At 38.6% G+C, this 20,767-nt stretch overlaps 1 protein-coding gene across 2 annotated transcripts; it reads left to right on the top strand.

Moving 5' to 3' along the window:
• The first annotated feature begins 2,442 nt into the window (after positions 1-2,442).
• Positions 2,443-18,267, top strand: LOC109622788 (uncharacterized). Of its 2 annotated transcripts, none has more exons than XM_062842382.1 (2): positions 2,443-2,873; positions 8,346-9,415. In XM_062842382.1, the coding sequence occupies exons 1-2, from the start codon at positions 2,652-2,654 to the stop codon at positions 8,850-8,852; spliced, it is 729 nt and encodes a 242-aa protein (XP_062698366.1). In that variant the 5' UTR covers positions 2,443-2,651; the 3' UTR covers positions 8,853-9,415. The 2 variants fall into 2 exon arrangements, with proteins under 2 accessions (XP_062698366.1, XP_062698367.1); XM_062842383.1 differs by lacking the exon at positions 8,346-9,415 and adding an exon at positions 17,390-18,267 and having other exon boundaries at positions 2,446-2,873.
• The last annotated feature ends 2,500 nt before the right edge of the window (positions 18,268-20,767 follow it).

Raw genomic sequence — 20,767 nt, forward strand, 5'->3', positions numbered from 1 at the left:
CTCTTGGAAAAATTCCGGCCTAAAATTAAAAATCCACGTAAATGAAAACCGCGTTAATTCAAAAAACCGCGTAAAAATAAACCGCGTTAATTCAAAAATCCGCGTAAAAATAAACCGCGTTAATTCAAAAATCCGCGTAAAAAAAACCTCGTAAATGAAAACCGCGTAAAAAAAAACCGCGTAAAAAAAAACCTGACTGTATTTATGTGGATTCTTTGGCAAAATTTCTAGACAAGACTGCTACACGTATTTCTGAAGGATTCTGTGATTCTGGAAATCTCAATAAAAATATATTTGGAAACTCCTATAATTAACATTCGTGAATCGTGATAAGTTTTTTGTCAAAATTGTGAAAAGAACATAGTTTTTTTCCGCGAATTGATGAGAAAAATTGCGTTTCAACTCGCAGGCGGACTTATTCATGGAATTTCCAAGCAAAAACATGAATACCAGCCGAATTTCAGAACACTTTTCTGATGAAATTCGTATCAATCGTATCATCTCGGAGGAATTCCAAACTTTATTGAAGTTAATTTGAAAACATTTCAAAAATTCTGCGTAAAATTCCATTTAAATCTAGTCATGAGTGCTGCGTATTTACTTTTTTGATAATTTATTTAAAACACATAAAGCATTCAAATTTATACGAAGCTCGTTGATTTGAATCTGGATGTGGATTTGGAGAAACGTAACAACATTTAAAAATACATCGATATTTATTATTATTATTTTCTTTATTATCAATATTTTCAGCCCTCGGCAACACACTGAGTTGCACTTTTTTCACATAACAAATGTTTGTAATTGTTTTCAAATTCTCCACCAGTCTTATTTGACCAGTCTTGTGACCAAACATTGACTCTCAGTTGTTGAAAAAGGAGAAAACATCTGGTTGGGAATATCGAGTGTTCATATGTGCAGTGTTGGTAAAAACTCAAATTCTCAAATCTCATGGTTGAGTTGATTTACGCGCGATTCTTGACTCGCCAAACTCACCGCCGAAAAAATCATGCATGAGTTGACTCGTGATTTTACTCATTCCTTAATTTCTTGGTAGTCTTATTATTTACAACAAAGTTTTTAGGATTGTATGAGAGAACAAGATCAAACCTTGCATACAACAACAAAGATTGTCGTTTAAATTGATTTGGATTCGTTTTACAAGCAAATGAGATTTCGGCGCTTGACTCGTGAGAGCGAGATTTTGCATGAAAATCTCGGGCGTGAGAAAATGATTCAGAATCGCGCGCGAGTTTGCTCACGCAGGAGTGGTTCATGAGTGAGCTTTGAGTGTGAGTTTACCAACACTGCATATGTGTTCACAGTTCGTTCTATTTCGATTAAATTTCACTACATTTTTTTCAAATGCGGAAAATCAACGCCTTTATAAAACAATTTAATGAAAATGAGAGTGACACAGATTTAGATACACTGAATGGCACTGCTAGATTTGCTACAGTAGCGCTTTTAACCGTTATGTGTCCGACAAATTTTTTGCTTTTTTCTACACCGTGCTTTTTGAATGGGCGCTGGGTACCCGGGTACCCTGTCGGCCACATAAGGGTTAAAGGCTTTAGCTAAGCAAAGGTTTCAGCCTTCTACTATAGAAAAAATAAAATCTCACCTAGGGGGGCGAAAAGATTTTTTTGAAGCTCTAAGGGGGCGATACCTCCTAAAAGTTTGGGAAACATTGGTGTATGATAACGAGTAACGATAGATCGCTACATATCGCATGCATTGCCCGAGAAACCACCGCATCGTACATGTTATGTGCAATTTTCTCCCATCACTTATGCGCACTATCGATGACGATTGACGGCTTTCTTCGTGTTGTTGGCGCATCCAAGTGGATGGTGACCAACTGGAGGCGGCGGCGGAATGCGCGCAAAGGGAAACTGCAAGTGCGCTACTGATTAGATGCAGTGCAACCCGAACACAAGATAATAAAATAAGGGTATCTGCTGTTAGTCGGTTTTGCATGATGCTTCGATGCTTTAATCCATTTTTCAGCTTTATTCGCCATTTAAGCGGTACCATGATCGTTTTAAATATGTATGGGATTTCATCATGTTCATCTGATTTTTATATTGAAAGCCAATTTTTTTAATTCAAGTAAATCTGCGTGGATTTGTGGTCGTGCGCTAGTGCCACCAAGCATGTAGTCGCATTGTGATGAGGAGCTTGGGTTCAATTCCCACCGCAGCTGCCAAGAAAAGTTTTCGGCTGTGCCACTGGGCGTTGCATATTGTAATATCAACTTTTTTTAGCGATGCACGTTAACAACCTGCGACGATTTTGTTATTTCCACGCACTCGGGAAGCGCGTTAGCGTGGGTGCTCACTAGGAGAAAAAAAGGAAAATCGACTGCGGAGCTCTCTGGACGGCTGGCTAACCGGTGATTATTTGAAGATCAAACAGAGCATTGAATTGCATTTAAAAGCAGGTGCTAATCAGTGGATTTCACTAGTTGCAGTTTGGATAGTCATACAGAGCACATCGTCGTCGTGTGGTCCAGCCAGATAGGAGACCCAGTAGAGACCAGAAGTGTCGGTGTTTCGGATCTAATTCTTGGATTCGGAACAGGTCGTGTGCGGGCGTGTTTCGGTAGTTTAAGAAAGTCAAAAAAAAAAGGCCATCATCTCTCCATCAAAATGTGCAACCGATCGTTGGTTCTGGAGCTGCTGCTGGTGGTGACCCTCGCCTCGTCTGCCCTCAGTGCTGCTTCGTGCTCGTGGCGGGCGGCCGGAAGCAACTGGTTCGGCGGAGAAATCTGCATCCTGCAGAAGGTGTACGATGACTGCCAGGAGAAGAGCGATTTCACAGAGTGCCTGAAGCAGAAGGCGCTGACCTCGCTGTCGAGAGCGATTGACATGGTAAGTGGGGTTAGGAAGAATGCGTACACCAATAGTTCAGCATATGGAAAAGTCACAGGTCAAAAGACATTTCATAGTAGTTTGGGAATAGCTATACAATGTGTACTGGATTTCGAACGTTTTTATGCTAGTCTGGATATACTTTTCTATTATATACCCTGTTACGTAAAAAAATCGATTTTTTTTAATCTGTATTAACGAGATTTTTAGCCCTAGGCTAGTACATCTCGGGACCCACGATTTATTTCCCTTCCGAAGGAAGAACTCCCATTTTGCGAGTTTGTCGGGATTGGGATTCGATCCCATGTCCTCGGCGTGATAGTCAAGTGTTCTAACCATCACACCAGGTCCGCTCCGCAAAAAAAAATCGAATGTGTACACTGTATATTCTACACGTCTCAGTTCCACACTAAGGTGATTTAAGAAATCAGTTTTATTCCACACCTTTTTTTAAATTTTGACCCAAAATCAACATCCTCCCAAAATGTGTATTCATTTAGATGAAAACAGACTGCGCAATAGGGTGTCTCAGATTAAAAAAGTTACGAAAAGTTAACTAACTCACCCTTAGAATGCTAGATTAGGGTCATAAAAACAAAATTTCTATACACAGAAACTCATTCAAAAACTGTTTAGAGGATGGATGGGTGATTTTTTTGAAAAATAAACGATTTTAGGTACTTTTACCAAAAATATGCTCATATAGGTTGAATAATAAAAGAAACAGAATTCATTTTTTCAGTCAATCATAGCTTTGGTCCTGCAAAGAAAGTTTGCAGGGAGTTTAAGTAATCAAAGTTGAAAACATATATTTTATCTAAGTTAGAATATCTGAAAAACACGATTTCAATCAACTTATTGTTAAGCTTTGAGCATTTGTTCAATTTCAAATGATTTTGTTTTCTTGTGATTGGCCTTGTTTTGTAGTAAATTTTGAGTAGATTATTTCGGCATTTTGTAACTTTTCATAGAGTGAATCAAAAACTCTCAAATTTTAACTGTTTGTCAACCATTTATATGTGCATTATTGGTACAAATTTTGTACAAATGATGTTAAGCTAGGCGCGCCACGATACAGTAGTGCAAGTTCAGCGAGCCTGTCTATGTTATATTGACCCCAACATTCTACTAGAATTAAAAAAGTTACTCTTTATACAATTTGACGTAACATTTTCTGAATATCTTAGAGGACTAGTTGAACCCTGGTACACTTAAACTTCAATAAATGCTCCTCCATTTACGCACTCAATAATTTTCAAAAAGCGTTGCTCCAATTAACACTCTTTAGACGTAAATTAGGGTTCTGGGTATTCGGGAAAAACTTACATGTGGTACATAGGCATCATGGAAATTTGAAGTTGCTTCTCAAATTGTCCGTCTACCATTTACAGTGTTGCAAAATTTAGTGGTTTCCAATCTTGGGTTGTGGGCCACGCCACGCGAACTTCTCAAGATGTTAAAGTTCTAGGAGAGGTTGAGATTTTTTTTCACATAACATGGATTACAATGAAGTAGTGCTGCACAGATCAGTGGTTCCTAAGCAGAGGCCACGGGCCATTCAAATTTCTCAAGAGCCGAAAGTGCGATTAGAAAGTAAAACAAAAAAAAAGATAATTCCGCGTCTCAAGAAGCATTTTTCACAAAATTGTGGCGTCATGGGCCATGCTGTTTTCTTAAAAGCCGAAAGCTCTAGGAGTCTTCAAGGATCACTTCTTACAATAAAGCTTAGTGGTTCCCAATATGGGGATGGTCTATTGGGCGTATAGTAACCTAGCATGGGTCTGACAATGAACGACGTAGACCTAAACTCCTGAAACGCCCCTGAGACCGGGTGTCTGAGGGGGTTTTAGAAGGCATTGCAAAGAGTATCAGAGGATTTTCGACGGGTTTTGGATGCGTTACAGGTTCGTTTTCGGGGGTTTCCGAGGGTCTCACGTGCGTTACATGGGGTCCATGTGGGTCTTAGAGGGATTTGGAGGCGTTAGGCTGGCGTTTTTTGGGGATTCAGATGCGTTACATTGGATCCGAAGGGATTTTAGAGGCAATTCAGGAAGTTTCAGAGCATTTCCGGTGAGATCTAGAGGTGTTACGAAAGTGTTACGGAGGAGTTTTTGGGAGTTTCTGAGCGTCTAAGGTGCGTTACATAGGGTTCGAGAGGGTTTTAGGGGGATCTTTGCAGCGTTTCAGGAAGTTGCAGAGGATTTTCAAGGATCTCATCCCAAAGTCCTCTGAAACGCCCCTTAAATGATATTTGATTTAAAGATATTCTTGAAACCCTTTGATACGACCCTGACCTGAAATATCTAGAAACGAATTTGAAATGCTATCATACGCCCCTGAAATCTCTATAAACGTCCTAAAAATGCTTCTAAAACCCCCCGAAATTCTCTGGGATTACTTTGAAATGCTGTGAAACGCCCCTCAAACCCCGTTTAACGCCCCCCTGAGTCCCCTGAGCTGCCCTTAAAGCACCTTGAAACGGCCCGGAAACCCCCAAATATTGAAATGCTCCTGAATTTCCTGTAATCCCATGAAAACGCCATCAAAACATGATAGAACGCCCTTAACCCTCCTTTGGCATTAGGATAATTTTTTACCCAAACCGTACATTACGTCAGCGAGCTGCTGCCAACGTGATGCAAAAGGCACCCGACTAAAAGATTCTAACAAAAATAAAACATTATTATATCAAACCCTGATATTTATAACTCATTGTGATATAATCAAGTTTTAATATCTTTGGGGTTTAAACATATTATATCTCATATGTTATAAATGTTGTTTAATAACTCATTGTGAAATAATTTAGTTTCAATTAGTTGACATTCAGAAAATCATTTTGTACAATAGTATCAAAATATGATAGGAAGTTTTCTTGAAGCTAAAACTTATATCATATTTTGTTATAATATTGATAAGATCATATCAAAATAGGTTCTTATTTGGATTAGACCGGTGTACTTTTTGTTACAATTTTAGTTATTTTAACATCATCCTGCACCTAGTTTACAATATAATAATTTTTATAACATCATAACACAATGTGTTCTTCTTCTTCTTGGCGTAACGTCCTCACTGGGACAAAGCCTGCTTCTCAGCTTAGTGTTCTATGAGCACTTCCACAGTTATTAACTGAGAGCTTCCTCTGCCAATGACCATTTTGCATGTGTATATATCGTGTGGCAGGCACGAAGATACTCTATGCCCAAGGAAGTCAAGGAAATTTCCTTTACGAAAAGATCCTGGACTGACCGGGAATCAAACCCGTCACCCTCAGCATGGTCATGCTGAATACCCGTGCGTTTACCGCCTCGGCTATATGGGCCCTCAACACAATGTGTTATAAACTTGATAGATTTTTCTAGTCGGGAAGGTTAAACGGCACCCCAAATCTCCTGAAACGCCCCTGAAGCTCCTTGGAATCCCCTTTTCTGAGCACTCTGGGAACTTTGTGGAAACCCACAAAATTTCGTAAAACCTATTTTGCTGCTTCGAAATTAATAACAATTAAGGACAAGGTATTTGAAGTACATAGCTCAAAATTTCTAAAGCACCGTTTTTTAGAACCGTAGAACGGATTTGGATGAAAATGCATCACGCTAATTGTTCAGTGGTTGTCAACAGCGTGATGCATTTTAATCCAAATCCGATCGACGGTTCTAAAAAACGGTGCTCTAAAAATTTTGAGCAATGTACTCCAAATACCTGGTCCTTAACAAATCATGGTATCAATAGCTCATTGTGTTATAAATCTGTTTGAAATCTTTGGTGATGGAAAATATTATAACACAATTATATCACATTACGATTGAAAGGTTGTTCTCATTGTAATATAGTTTAGTTTTGATTCCCTGACACTTAGGTTGTAATGTTACAAAGGTGCATCAAACCTTGACAGAAACTATTTATATTGAGGTTTAGATTCTTATCACATTTTGTTATAGTTTTGATCTGATTATAACACAACAAGATATTTTCTTGTTTAGATCAGTGTACTTTTTATTACGGTTTTAGTTATTTGAACATCATCCTACATAAGTTTGTAACACAATATGCCATGGAAAATTGTTATAACATCATTACACAATATGATTCAAACTTGATATAATTTCTAGTCGGGATAAGTTCTAGTAACCAATATTTTTCAGTCATTCAGATGCATAATTGATTAACAGTAACCTGGTTTCCGATTCAACACAAAAATCAGTATATTTGTAGTTTGCTGTCAAATTTTCTGCTCGATTAGTCAAATGAGAACAAATTTACAGCATGCCAAAATTCACTTTCACTGCTATTTGAAAACGAAAAGAACGGAATAAAATTGGTGCCGTAGGGTAAATCGCCAATTGTTGCACACTTCATAAGTTTCAAATAGAATGATTTTTGCAGTATAAGCTTATCTAATGGCTCTGTGATTCTATGTAGAATAACTCTTTCATAGTACAAATCAGTATCGCTTTTATCATGACCTGTGTTTTAGCGTCTTCATTGTTTTTTTTTTTTTAAATAATTTGTGCAATTGTGAAAATTGATAATATCATATTTTATATTATTGTTAAATTGATACTTACCTATATCATAAAAAAAAAACAACAGCGCGCTAGTTTTTTTATCTGATACCTCAAAATAATGCGTAATGATAACAACATGAGTTATCATAAGTCTTCAAAACACTGTCGAAAGCTGACCCGGAACTGATATGGTATAGAAACCCTAAACAGAAGATGCCTCGACGTCTTTTTTGTAGACAAACGGCAGGAGCACCCTAAGAAAACCTGAAACAAGTCAGAGTTTCGTCATTGAACTATGCCCATAAGCAGGTACGACGGAAGTGTTCATCAAAACATGTATCCTTTAAACTATTGGAAAGCTTTTTTTTATTCACTTAACCTAATAAAGTCTGTGTGAGTCGTGGCTGAGCAAATGTAGTGTAGTTACTGTTCCATCTTTCTGATGGTAGAACAATGTGCAAGGGTTGATATTTTTATGTTACAAGAACCCCAAATGAGGGATGACGGGCCTCTGGAGCCGGCCTTCTGATAAGGGTGGAAGCTATTGCAGTTATGTGCTGTCCCAAAAAAGAGTCCCAAGTTTGTTGTCAAGCGTTGAGTCAACTGTTGCTCATAAAAGGTCCAGTCGTGCTGATCTGGTTACTCTTGAATGATTAGAGCAACAAAACTAAAGGGTATGAGTGAGAAGATTTAGAACCCGAACGAAGGCAACCTACACATGAAAGAAAAGTGTAACTCACTACGTTACGAGCCACGACAACGGCTAAATCCATGTAGTTAAATCGATCCTTATTTTGTGTTATCACGCTTTGGAAAAGCAGCCAGACCTATTAACGCTTGGGTAGCTCGACTTCTGAAATCTGTCGACCAGTTGAATCAAATGTAATTTAGAATACTAGTGTTTCCTGTGTACGCTCGCTACATTAATTTTTCGTATTGTCGATTTTTTTTCTCAACCAAGGATTCCATTCAACTGGTCGATGGAGTAACCCTAGTCAAGCAGAACGTATCGGATGACACCGAAAACGAAACTGTTCCCGAATTGTCGGATGCCCGCGCCCTGGAAGGCCTGAGCAGCACCGATCGTTCCCTCATCCAAAAGCTGGACAAATTCCTGAAGACACACACCGTCAAGATGGATCTGGCCACCGAAGGTCGAGGTCGAGGCGAGAAGAACAAGGGAAGCCGATACATCATTGCTGCCATGCTCACCGCCATGGGTATTGCAGGCCCTATCGGTTTGAAGACTTTGGGAGCTATCGCCTTCAAGGCTCTGGTTATCTCCAAGGTTGCCCTGACCATTGCCAGTATATTGGCTCTGAAGAAGATCTTCAAGAGCGACCACCACGAGGAAACCAGCTTCCAGGTGCACACCGGACACGATAACCGCCGTAACACCTACGTCGTCCGCCCGGCCCGAATCCCCAATGACCCCTACCGGTACTACTACGAACAGCCTGTCTATTAAGAAACATGTCACCCCCAAACCGGACAATCCAAACACACACAACCGAAAGCCAAAATCATACCCTTATCAGTCAAACCATTTTCGAATGGAGAAAATGGAAGCAATTGGAACGTGCAACATTGAAATGTTTCCGCTAGAATGGAAATAACAATGGAATCGCATCAGTTCCGAAACTGCAATAGAACAATTCAGAACAACACGGGCAACAAGAAATGCAAGAACAGCGCACACAGGAAAGATCAGCGAAGATAAGATGAATGAAAGAGAAGGAAGCAAAAGATCAGAGATGAAGTAACCCGCCAGGATATGCCTACTACCTCTCTTGGTCTGCACAGTGATTGTCGTGTAATTGTTATTTATTTTATTATTGGAAACGCGTAATTTATTTATTTATTGAAAAAACAACGATGTCCCTCCTGTTTTGTCGATAAGCTTAAATTATTGTTGTGCAATAAACGAAAAACATATGGTGAAATTTGGTCGGGGTTTGTTTTTTGACTGAGGTAGATAATATGCAGATCATTGGTGTTTTCTGTTCGATTTCTAATGTGACTAACACAATTTTATGTTCTATTTCTTTTACAATTCATCTCTTACCTTTACTTCATGGCTCCACTTGAACAGAACCGTCTTATCAGCTTAGTAAACTATAATCACTAACACAGTTGTTACCTGTAATTTTTCCAGTTATTCATTTTGATTCCAGTAGCGTTATAGGTGTTTCAAGAATGTTTTTTTTTTTTGCAATATTTGACAGAAAATGTGAGTTAATCGAATTCAAAAGGAAATGTTTTGAATATATCTTAAATAAAATATTCTTATAACAGAAGTAATATGTATGAGCACCGTACGCATATGTACCTATGTAGAAATTTTTGATGGGATGCATGAAAAAAATCATATCCAAAAACATTTGGAATTTCAGAAGAATCTGCAACTTTCAGTTTCAGTATATCTTAGAAAGATTTACTGAGCGAATAAATGTCAGGTAGAATTTTCAGAATGCGTGATTTATTAGTTTGGAAGCAAGCCCGTGCACAAGGGAGTGGGTTTAGAAGTTAAACCCTTCCTATTACTACAAGTTAACTTAAAAGTGAAAACCTAAGGGAATAATAAATAGAAAAACTGACAGAACCACTGTGTTAAGCTATATGGTACGATTATTTTCGCTATTCCTGTGAATACTTCACAGCAAATTATTTGTTAATATTCAACTGCGTCATTTCTGACAACAAAAAATGTTAACATTACTTTACTTAGTTACATCGTTTACCAATAACAATTACACTCATACTTGTCTAGAATTTAAAATTAATTGGAAATCTGTACAAAACTCTTTCCGAAATTCATTAATTCACGATTTCAACCAAAATTTTATCCAAAAATCTTCCTTTCGGGGTTTTTCCTTAGATTTTCTTCGGAATTCCTTCTTTAAATTCTTTTGCAGTTTCGCACAGAATTTTTACCGAAATATCTCCCAAAGTTCTTCAATTATTATAAGTTTTTTTTCTCGGAGGTTTGCCGGAGAATCTCTCCATGGGAACCTACAGATTTCTTCCGGAAATATTCGAGATTTTTTTCCACAGCTTCTTAGAGATGCTTTCAAAATGAATCCAAATTCCTTCAACAATTTCTCTTAGTGATTCTCCAAGATGGCTTTCCAGCAGTTTCTCAGGATTTCTTCCATGTTTCCACATAAGTTCTACCAGGGACTCCTTACAATTTTCCGGGATTTTCCTTCTGCAGTTCATTCCTAATATTTCATCCTTGAATTACTATCAGACATCATTTGAAAACGAGTCAATGGACAACACACATGACACCCAGTGGCCCAGTTGAGCATTTTCCTATTGATGAAAAGTTGTCGTTGACTATAGCGGGAATCGAACCCAATCACCGAGGCTTACAAAACACCTAGACGACTAACGCTGCTAACCGCATTGTGACGAAGCCCATTGTGTTGTCCTAGGTTTCTCTTTGGATTTCTTCCGAAGTTTCTATCGAAATGCCAATTAAATAGTATTTTCCAAGTTTCTTGCGAAATTTTACTTAGATTCCTTCCAATATATTCATATTTATTATAAGGAATTTTCTTAATTATCCAAAGACGTTTACTATGAAAAAAAAGTCAAAGAAAAAATCTATGAAGGAACTCCGGGAGCAACTATTACAGAAATGCCAGAAGGAAGTCCCAGTATATCGAGATAATTTCCGGTAGGTACTGCGAAAAGAAAGAAGAGGGTTAATCTCTGAAAAATCTCAGAAGGATCACTGCGAGAAATCTTGAAAACAACTACGAGGAAAATCCTGGAAAACCTCTGGAAAAAAATCGACACCAACATTTCAAAAGGGCGTAACTGCTTCTCGAGTCATCACTTTCTTTTAAAGCTGTGGATCATGTATTATGCTTTCCATGTATTTCACAAGAAGTACCAGATGGGAAAAACTCTCCTCTTTCCGACAACCACGGTGGTTTGAGTGTAAGGGAGGCAGTACGACCTACAGCTTTGAAAGAAGGTATTACTTTCAAATGCAGTTACGCCCTTTTGAAATGTAGGTGCCGAAATGCGGGAAATGCTCATTGAGAAACTTAAGCAACAGCTCCTGCAGAAACCCTGGTAATCCTGGAAAACTCAGAAAGGTAGTAACAGCGGAAAAAAAACTCTGATAGAAGAAATCCCGGTAGAAACTACGAAAAAAAATTCAAGAGAAATCTTGAAAAACTACACTCCTGTAAAAAATACCTACTTAGAAATTCCTGATGAAATCCCGAAAAAAAATGGGAAACATCTCTGTAGAACTACAGGAAAAACCTTCAAAACGCCAAAATGAATCAGTAAAAAAAAACCCAAAAGGTATCCAGGGAAAAAATTCTCAGAAAAAAATTAGGACATCATTTCAGAAACATCTTTGTAGAGACTCCTGGAATAAATATTCGGAGAATTACTTCTATTTTTTAGGGTAAAACGCAAGAGAAAGTTGGTAAAAAATCTCGCGACGAACTCAGTGAGTACCAGGAAAAAGTCTCTGGAATGGAACTCTGCAAAATTTTCGTGATAAACTTAAAGGGCAATCAATGGGAATCCAGCCATCTTGGAAGAGGAGAGAACAATTGTGCGAGCACTTTCGGTAACAATCCAGAAGAGACTCTAGGATGACTCAGAGAATACTAAAAAAAAGAATGTGAGAACTTCTGGAACAGATTCCTAGAGGTATCACTAAAGTTCTCCTCCAGATTTTGGATTTCCAGATAGATATAGAAGCATCTAATCAGAATCGTGGACTTCCTGGACTTAAGATAGTTGTGACTTTTTGCTTTTGGAATGTGGAAGATTCGTCAACTTCTTCAGTACACCATAAGCTTACAGGAAATCTGCAGCACTACGGGTATATATTTGTTTTGACAGTTCTGTACTACTACATACATGTAGAAGAACTGAACACTACATATCTTTTCGATCAATGTCAACGTGTATGTTGAAGCAAGGGAATCTAACTTGAATCTTCTCATTCGACAGCAAAGTACAAGCAACAATAAATGCTGAACAGCGAGAGTAATAGCTAAACATTGATTGGTCAATGGTGTCAGTGGCTGAACACAATGACCGCTGAATAGGCTGAAGTATGGCTTGTTCAGCCTCTTTAATCAGCAATACAGGCTGAATATCACGTTAAATAGAATATTATTCATCTGTGAAACCAGCTTTAAAATATTCGCCAACATGCAGAATGAATCATCTGTTGTTCAACCCTTAACCCTTCAGCGCGCGCGCTGTTGTAAAAAGTACAACACCACCAAAAAACCTCGCTCGTTGTATACAATGTGCGCGCGGTGCAGTTTCGGTTGCTTGATGGCGCGCGTCCTGGAAGGTTAATCAAGTTTTAGCGGTTGACCCAAACAAGTTTTCGAAGAGCCCATAACGCTTCTTCAGTTCAACTTATGTTCTCGATTATTTAGACACAAAATGTAATGATTTCATCAGAATATTACATACAATTAAAATTTGATCCTCTCGTGCTCAGCTTTTGTTCGAATGAAAGCTGCGTTAAAATAGTTGGAAAAGCGTCTGTACAGCATCAAATTGTTACCTGGGCGAAACGGTACGTTCGCAACTTCTCTTTCGCAGGAGGACTCAATTCAAATTTTCAATAAGAGTCATAAGAGTAAGTAATTTGAAATAAATTAATACATAGGTATTCAACAATAATATGAAAAAAAAATATTGAGATGAATACTGAAAATGCATGCTCTTAGGCCAATGTTATAAGGCAACAATTCAACTAACAACAAGCTGCTTAGATGAAAATATGCCTTTGTTTTTTTTACTCAAAATTTAGCTTAATTTAAACCCAGAATCGCTAAATAAAATTTTTCTACACGAGGTTTTTATGTTTCTAATGGACAAATCCTTCAATTGAGCTTGTTTGAACCAGCAGGCATATAACGACGGTCCTGCCCCTGGTCCTGGATTTCACCTTTCGCAGCTTTGTAGCGATGGTATTTGTTGAGTCACTCAACCTGAGAGTACGTCGGTGGGTTGTAAGAGAGTCAACTCTCTGAGCTGTGATACTAGACGGGTAAAATATGATAGTTTACTGTAAATAGGACTTACTGAGTGGTGTGCTCTAACCGAAGTATGCGAGCAAATAAGATTTGTGAGATCGTGTAGTATTTGCACTAATCCTAACTATGCATCGTTTTGCAAACCGTTCTGAGCGCATCTGATTCCAATACACTCAGCCTGATATTGCTATGTGCGTTCAAGATGCAAACGGTGCCCAAACGCGCTTCAAACGCGGTAACACATGTTACCAAAGGCAACGTAGCAACCATAGCCAATATCACCGCCAACCTAGGATTCGAAAGCTCCCACTGACATCGGGTTACTTGTTAGAAAATCTTACCGCATTTGGTGCTCCCGCATTTGATATTTGCATTTTGAATGCACACAGCAATATGTATACCTACGTCAGAAAATCACAAGGTCAACAAGGTTACAAGCATGATCAATTTTCGTAAGGTTTTCTTATAGTATGCACTCTTTAGGGGTGAAGGGAAGAGTCATGACAGACATATTCATATCAGTGGTTTTTAGGTGAGAATTGATGTAGAATGTGAGTACCCTTCTTCATACTATGCCCCTAAGTTCATCTTTTTTCAAAACCAGATGCATGCAGAAAAATGGCGCTTTTTTAAAACAATAAAACGCATGGTTGATTTTCAAACTGAGAATTTACTTATTCCAAAGTTATATTTCATTGTTTTCATTTAGAGTTTAACGATAAAAATAATCGATTACCATCATTTCATATAATGTCAGACATTTCATTTGTTTCCACAAAATAAAAACCATATACATGGTCCGAAAGCACTCACACATCTATAAAATGCTTACCCTCATATCGCCACATTGAAGAAGGTGTAGCAAATCCATCACGCCAACTTCCAAGTGCAGCTTTGGCCGTGATGGATAACGCGCAGGTACTCACGACAGCATCCACAAAAAGTTGATCGGTTTCTCCTCATCCGCTTACCGACGCTTTAAAAATACAGGGGATAGACAAAATGATCGGGACAGGCAAAATGTTGCCTTCTCAAAAAATATTCAAACAGCTGTAACTTTTCGAAAAGTGCATCAAATTTTCTCAAATTTTTACCGAAAGTGGATCAACTAGTTGTTTATCAGTGGACAAAATTTGAAAAAGATCGGGCTATTCTGCACGAAGTTAAAAAGATTCTAGAGATTCAATGGATTCAATGAATCGAATGCAATGAAATTTTGACAATTTACGACTTATATAATGAGCTCTGAAAAACGTTTGACTCAACTTGAAATTATTCACAAGAGAAAAAGTTATAGCGATTTCATTTATTTTATGATTTTTTAGTAAATTGGTCCATTTTTAATATGCATTGTTGTTACTCTCTTTCAAAACATATTTATATTCAAGACAATTAGAGGGAATATAAATAAACTAGAATTAGCATCTTGAATTTTGAAACGATGTTGAAATTTAAGAAAATTTGGTGATTTATAAGAAAAATAATCTAATCATTATAATTTTCTGTGGAGTGGACCTGGTGTGATGGTTAGAACACTTGACTATCACGCCGAGGACCTGGGATCGAATCCCACTCCCGACAAACTCACAAAATGTGGGTTCTTCCTTCGGAAGGGAAATAAACCGTGGGTCCCGAGATGAACTAGCCCAGGGCTAAAAATCTCGTTAATACAGATAGAAAAAAAAAAATATATTTTTCTTCCGTGTTAAGAATTTTAAGTTAAGGCGAAACTGGAAGCATTTCCTCACTTTTTGTTTTTTGATTTTTAATTGAATAACGAAGCAATATTTTCAAAATCGGTTTTCGTGCACATCAAGGTATCTTCTGAATTTTTTTGTGGTGGAAAAAGTTTTTCGTTTTTGCAGAAACCATTTTTGAACAAAATTTCACAAAAAAATGGTTTCTGCAAAAATAGAAAACATTTTCCACCTCAAAAAAATTCAGGAGATACCTTGATCCATACTCTACATGTGCACGAAAACCGATTTTGAAAATATTGCTTCGTTATATAACAAAAAATCAAAAACCAAAAAAATGAGGAAATGCTTCCAGTTTCGCTTTAAGTCCCAAAAAAATGACCACGTGGTTTATGGACAGTCCCTTTTTCAAGAATCTTTATAACTTCGTGCAGAACAGCCCGATCTTTTCCAAATTTTGTCCATTGATACACAACTAGTTGATCCACTTTCAGTAAAAATTTGAGAATATTTGATGCACTTTTCGAAAAGTTACAGTTATTTGAAAATTTTGTGAGAAGGGAAAATTTTGCCTGTCCCGATCATTTTGTCTATCCCCTGTAGATTTCCGAACTGCCGCAGCTGCTGCCTTCATCAACACAATCACATTCCGGGTTTGTTAGTGGTAAAAGTGCAGTCGTTTGAATCAATCAATTATTTCATGTTGAAATACCATATCTCTGTTTGTTTTAACAAACTGTTAAAAATTTCGACAAATGAAAATATTTGTATTATCAAACAATAGAACAGTTCAGTTTAAACTAGAAATCAGTTTGTCGCTATAGTAAACTGAAAAATCGGTTGATTTGAACTAGAATTTAATTGTGTTTACAATTTGTTTTTCTGCGTGTGGTTAAGGCACCGATAGTTTTTATTATTTTTGTCGTCATGCTCAATCCTAACAAAAAATGCAAAAATAAAAACGAAACAAATTGCGTTCATAAACTTTGTTTTCGATAATATGAAAATGGGAGCACTTTGCTTAAGATGGGTTCTGTTGCCCTATGTCAGGCTCATCAGCGTGAGAAGCGTTTTCTTTTTTCCCACTCATTCTCCTGAGTAAACATAACACATAAAGGAGCATTCGCCCCCTCTTTCATTCCACTCTTTCTCGTGTTAATCAAAGGAAAATAGTGAAATAAATCAGCTTCCTACGCTATAGTGGTCAGGTAACACGCCAATGAGTGTAAAGGGATGGAAGCGATAGCAGTCAAGCGGATGTCACCTGAATACTACCCCACAAGAAAAACTTGAGCCAACATCTCTGAACCCCATTGCTTGCTGAACCCCACTGACAGCTTAAAGTTGGTAAACAAATAATCGTTTCAGGACTAACAATTGAAAAAGGCAAACTATGTTTCCCAAAAAGTATAATTTTTCAAAATACTAGCGCAATTGTAACAAAAAGTTATTTTGTTAGTTGATATCTCTCTCTCTTCTTGGCGTAACGTCCTCCTGGGACAAAGCCTGCTTCTCAGCTTAGTGTTCTATGAGCACTTCCACAGTTATTAACTGAGAGCTTCCTCTGCCAATGACCATTTTGCATGTGTATATCGTGTGGCAGGCACGAAGATACTCTATGCCCAAGGAAGTCAAGGAAATTTCCTTTACGAAAAGATCCTGGACCGACCGGGAATCGAACCCGTCACCCCCAGCATGGTCATGCTGAATACCCGTGCGTTTACCGCCTCGGCTATATGGGCCCTCCTGTTAGTTGATATATGTTACTCTAAATGAGAACGTGTGTGAATTAGCTCGTAATTGGGGTCCTAAGGCAGAGGTATGAAATGTTACTCGTAAATCACGCCTAAATCAAATGTTTGTCTGAAACTAATGCTGACTTCAAAAACATGGACGAATCGCAACCAGCAGATAGCAATCACTTGCCAAAGCACTTGTTTTTTGGGAAATGGCTGTATGGTAGATGGTGCACGATGAAGCGGGGATACCAGACACAACATTGTTGAAAAGTCTACGAATGAGAACACTATTATAACGGATAGCAAAGCTAAATCTTCTTTTTTTGACTCAATATTATAAATTGTTATCATTAATATCCCAATAACCCAAACTTCTTTGAAATGATTTTTTTTGTTAATATGGCCCTACTATTCCAATAATTCTTACATGTTGTCCATACCATAAAAGGGAAAAACTTATTCAAAATAAAAACAAGAGATTAAATATCCTACCGATTTTTACTACTTCAACAATTCTATTTAATTTTCCTAATAAAGGATTCCATTCAACTGGTCGATGGAGTGACCCTAGTCAAGCAGAACGCATCGGATGATGCCGAAAACGAAACCACCCCCGATCTGTCGGACGCCCGCGCCCTGGAAGGACTGAGCAGCATCGACCGGTCTCTCATCCAAAAGCTGGACAAGTTCCTGAAGACACACACTGTCAAAATGGATCTGGCCACCGAAGGCCGAGGCCGAGGTGACAAGAAACACGGAAGCCGATACATCATTGCTGCCATGCTCACCGCTATCGGTATTGCGGGCCCCATCGGTTTGAAGACCTTGGGTGCTATCGCCTTCAAGGCTCTGGTCATCTCCAAGGTTGCCCTGACCATTGCCAGTATCTTGGCGCTGAAGAAGATCTTCAAGAGCGATCACCACGAGGAAACGAGCTTCCAGGTGCACGCTGGACACGACAACCGTCGTAACACCAACGTACGTCCGGCTCGGATTCCCAACGACCCCTACCGGTACTACTACGAACAGCCTGTCTACTAAGGTGGAAGTCATCCAAAAACCGGACATTCCAAACACACGCAACCGAAAGCCAAAACCGTACCCTTATCAGTCAGACCATTTTCGAGGTGGAAAATGGAATAAAGGAAGCAGCTGGAACGTGCAATCGCACCAGCTGCAGTCTCAGGCAATAGAGCAAAGCAGAGCAACAATACAGGCTACATGATGAGATCGATGTAAGCTGAGCAAAAGATCACCGAAGGAGTAATCAGTGATTGCCTTGACATTGTTGTTGTAAGTTATTGACGAAAATATGTAACTAATTTATTTATTTATTGAAATAACAACGATGTCCCTCCTGTTTTGTCAATTAGGTTTAAACAATTATGTGCAATAAATGAAAAATATGGCGAAAATTATCGGGGGTTCGTGTTGTTTTATTTATATTGCATTTGTCCACGAGCACAGTAAAGGCTGGGTAACGCGTAATACAGATTTCATTGACGTCATAAGCTTCTTCCCGGATGCCCCTATCCATACTTTTTCGTGGCACCGGTGAGGCTGCGAGCAACCTTACGAAACATCGGGACGATCTGGAAGTCTGAGTATCAATTCTCCAGAAGGAGCGTCTCACATCAGCGTCTGCTTTTTGCCTTTCTCGCATCAGTGTACTGAAAGGCTATATGTTGACTCAAAAAATGAACTTTTGATAGAAGGCTCGAAAAGTCGAGTCACATATACCAATCAACTCAGTTCGACGAATAGAGATGATGTCTGTATGTGTGCATGTATGTATGTCTGTGCGCAAAAAAGTTTACTTACTTTTAAGCCACTTTCCATTGGCCGATTTTACGGATTACAGCATTGTTTGCTAATGAAAATGGTGTGGATCGATCGAGGCGTTCCGAAGTTATAACCAAAGATAGCGGCTTACTATTCGAGATTGAGGCTATTTTATGGAGTTTTGGGCTTAAAATCTTGCAATGTGGGTATATTTGGTAGAAAGAAAATGTACGGAGCAGGACTGCTACACAGATACAAATAATAAGATTTAAACTTTTCTGAGGGATTCAGAGTGTTAAGGGGCTCCCCGGGTTGCTTTAGGGCGTTCCATAAGCGTCCCCAGGTGATCTCAAGAGTGTTCCAGGGATTTTCAGAAGTGCTACTGGGGCGTTCAAAGGCGTTCCAGGGTATTTTAGGGGCTTTTAGGAGCACTCTATGGAGCTTCAAGGGCTTTCTTTGGGTCCCATGAGCTGAGCAGAGGTGTTTCAGGAGGTTTCAAAGGTGCTCCATGGGATTTCATGAAATGCCAGAAGCGTTCCAGAGGTGTTCCATGAAGTTTCAAAGGCGGTATATATGGCTTCAGGGCGTTACAGCGGGTCCCAAGGGCGTTCCAGGGATTCTCAAGTAGTTTCATGAGTAATCTATGGGGCTTCAGGGTGTTTCAGAGGCGTTCCAGGGTATTTTATGGGCGTTCCAGTGATGTTCCATGAAGTTTAAGGGCCATTCTATAGGGCTTCCGGGAGTTTCAACGGGTCCCAGGGGTGTTCCAGGAAATCTCAAAGGGTTTCATGAGAATTCTATGGGGCTTTTGGGTGTTTCAGAGGCGTTACAGGGTAGTTTATGAGTGTTCCAGGGTTTTCAAGGAGTTTCAGGGGCGTTAAATAAACATTCCGGGGTTTCTAAGGGGTTTCAGGGGCGCTAAATTGGGCTTAAGGGGGTTGCAGAAGCGTTCCAGGAGATTCAATAAACGTTATAGGGAAGTTCGAATAAGTCTCAGAGGGTTTCATAGGCATTTCAAGTGGTTTTAGGGGTTTTGGAGGCAATCCAGTGGATACCAAGTGGTTTAACCCTTTGGAGCCGGAGGGGTCATATATGACCTCAACATATTTAGAAACGGCTGTATTAATTCATCCATTCCGTAAAACAGAATACTGTCTTTGGAAAAGTTGTTGCAAATTGAGTCCTCTATTAGGGATAAATGGGAATATTTGTATTTGGGACTTCATTGATAACCTAAAATATCCGGAACACCATGAAATTTGTAAAAAAAAACAAGTTATTGACATATCAGTTGTTCTTAAAGCTGAACTTGGACGTGGATTACGTTAATATGTATTCATTTTGCATTCGTCAAGAATATCAAAAGGTGTTCTATATTCTGGGATGTTCTAGGTGTTCCAAACTGTCCTGTAGTGAAGCCCTTCTGATCTGCAAGAATAATTTTATGTATTTTTGCCACAAATAATAGCATTGCAAGCAATGTCATTTATAAACACCATGGGAATGTTTCAGGTTAGCCAAACTATCTTTAAGTTCAGAACTTCAGGTCTACACTCGTTAAGTAGCCATATCTGTTATACTAAGTAACGTTGCATAATCAATCGCAGTAACTGGAGCAGTCTGAAGTGTACTAGCTTATTATAAACCTTTGGGACATTGAAGGACGTCCAAACTGTTCTATAATGAAGTCCTTTAAATCTACAAGAATAACTTTGTGTTTTCGCCATATATAATAGTGTCGCATAATCTGCTGAGATTCGCGAAGCTCTTGAAATCTCAAATGTCATTTGTGGACACTACAAGGATATTACAGGTCAGCCAAATTATCTTGGAGTTCAGGACTTCAGGTCTACACTCGTAACAACAGCCATATCTGCTATACTTAGTAACGTCACATATTTTCCGTGGTTACTGGACCAATCTGAAGTCTAGTTGGTATTATAATAAACTTTTGAAACATTCAGGTTCGTCCAAACTGTTCTATAATGAAGTCCTGCAAATATACAAGAAAAACTTTACATCTTTTAAAAGAGGTGAGGATCTCCTGAATTACATTTCGTCTAATAACATAGACATATGCAATAAAGGGAATTCTCCAACTTTTGTTAATGCTATTCGACAGGAAGTTTTAGA

This window comes from Aedes albopictus, chromosome 3, assembly GCF_035046485.1.
Source record: "Aedes albopictus strain Foshan chromosome 3, AalbF5, whole genome shotgun sequence".
Classification (NCBI taxonomy): domain Eukaryota; kingdom Metazoa; phylum Arthropoda; class Insecta; order Diptera; family Culicidae; genus Aedes; species Aedes albopictus.

Coding starts and splice junctions, on each gene's coding strand:
- LOC109622788 (XM_062842382.1), top strand. CDS start 2,652: ATGTGCAACCGATCGTTGGTTCTGGAGCTGCTGCTGGTGGTGACCCTC. Junction 2,874..8,345: donor TGTCGAGAGCGATTGACATG/GTAAGTGGGGTT, acceptor TTCTCAACCAAG/GATTCCATTCAACTGGTCGA.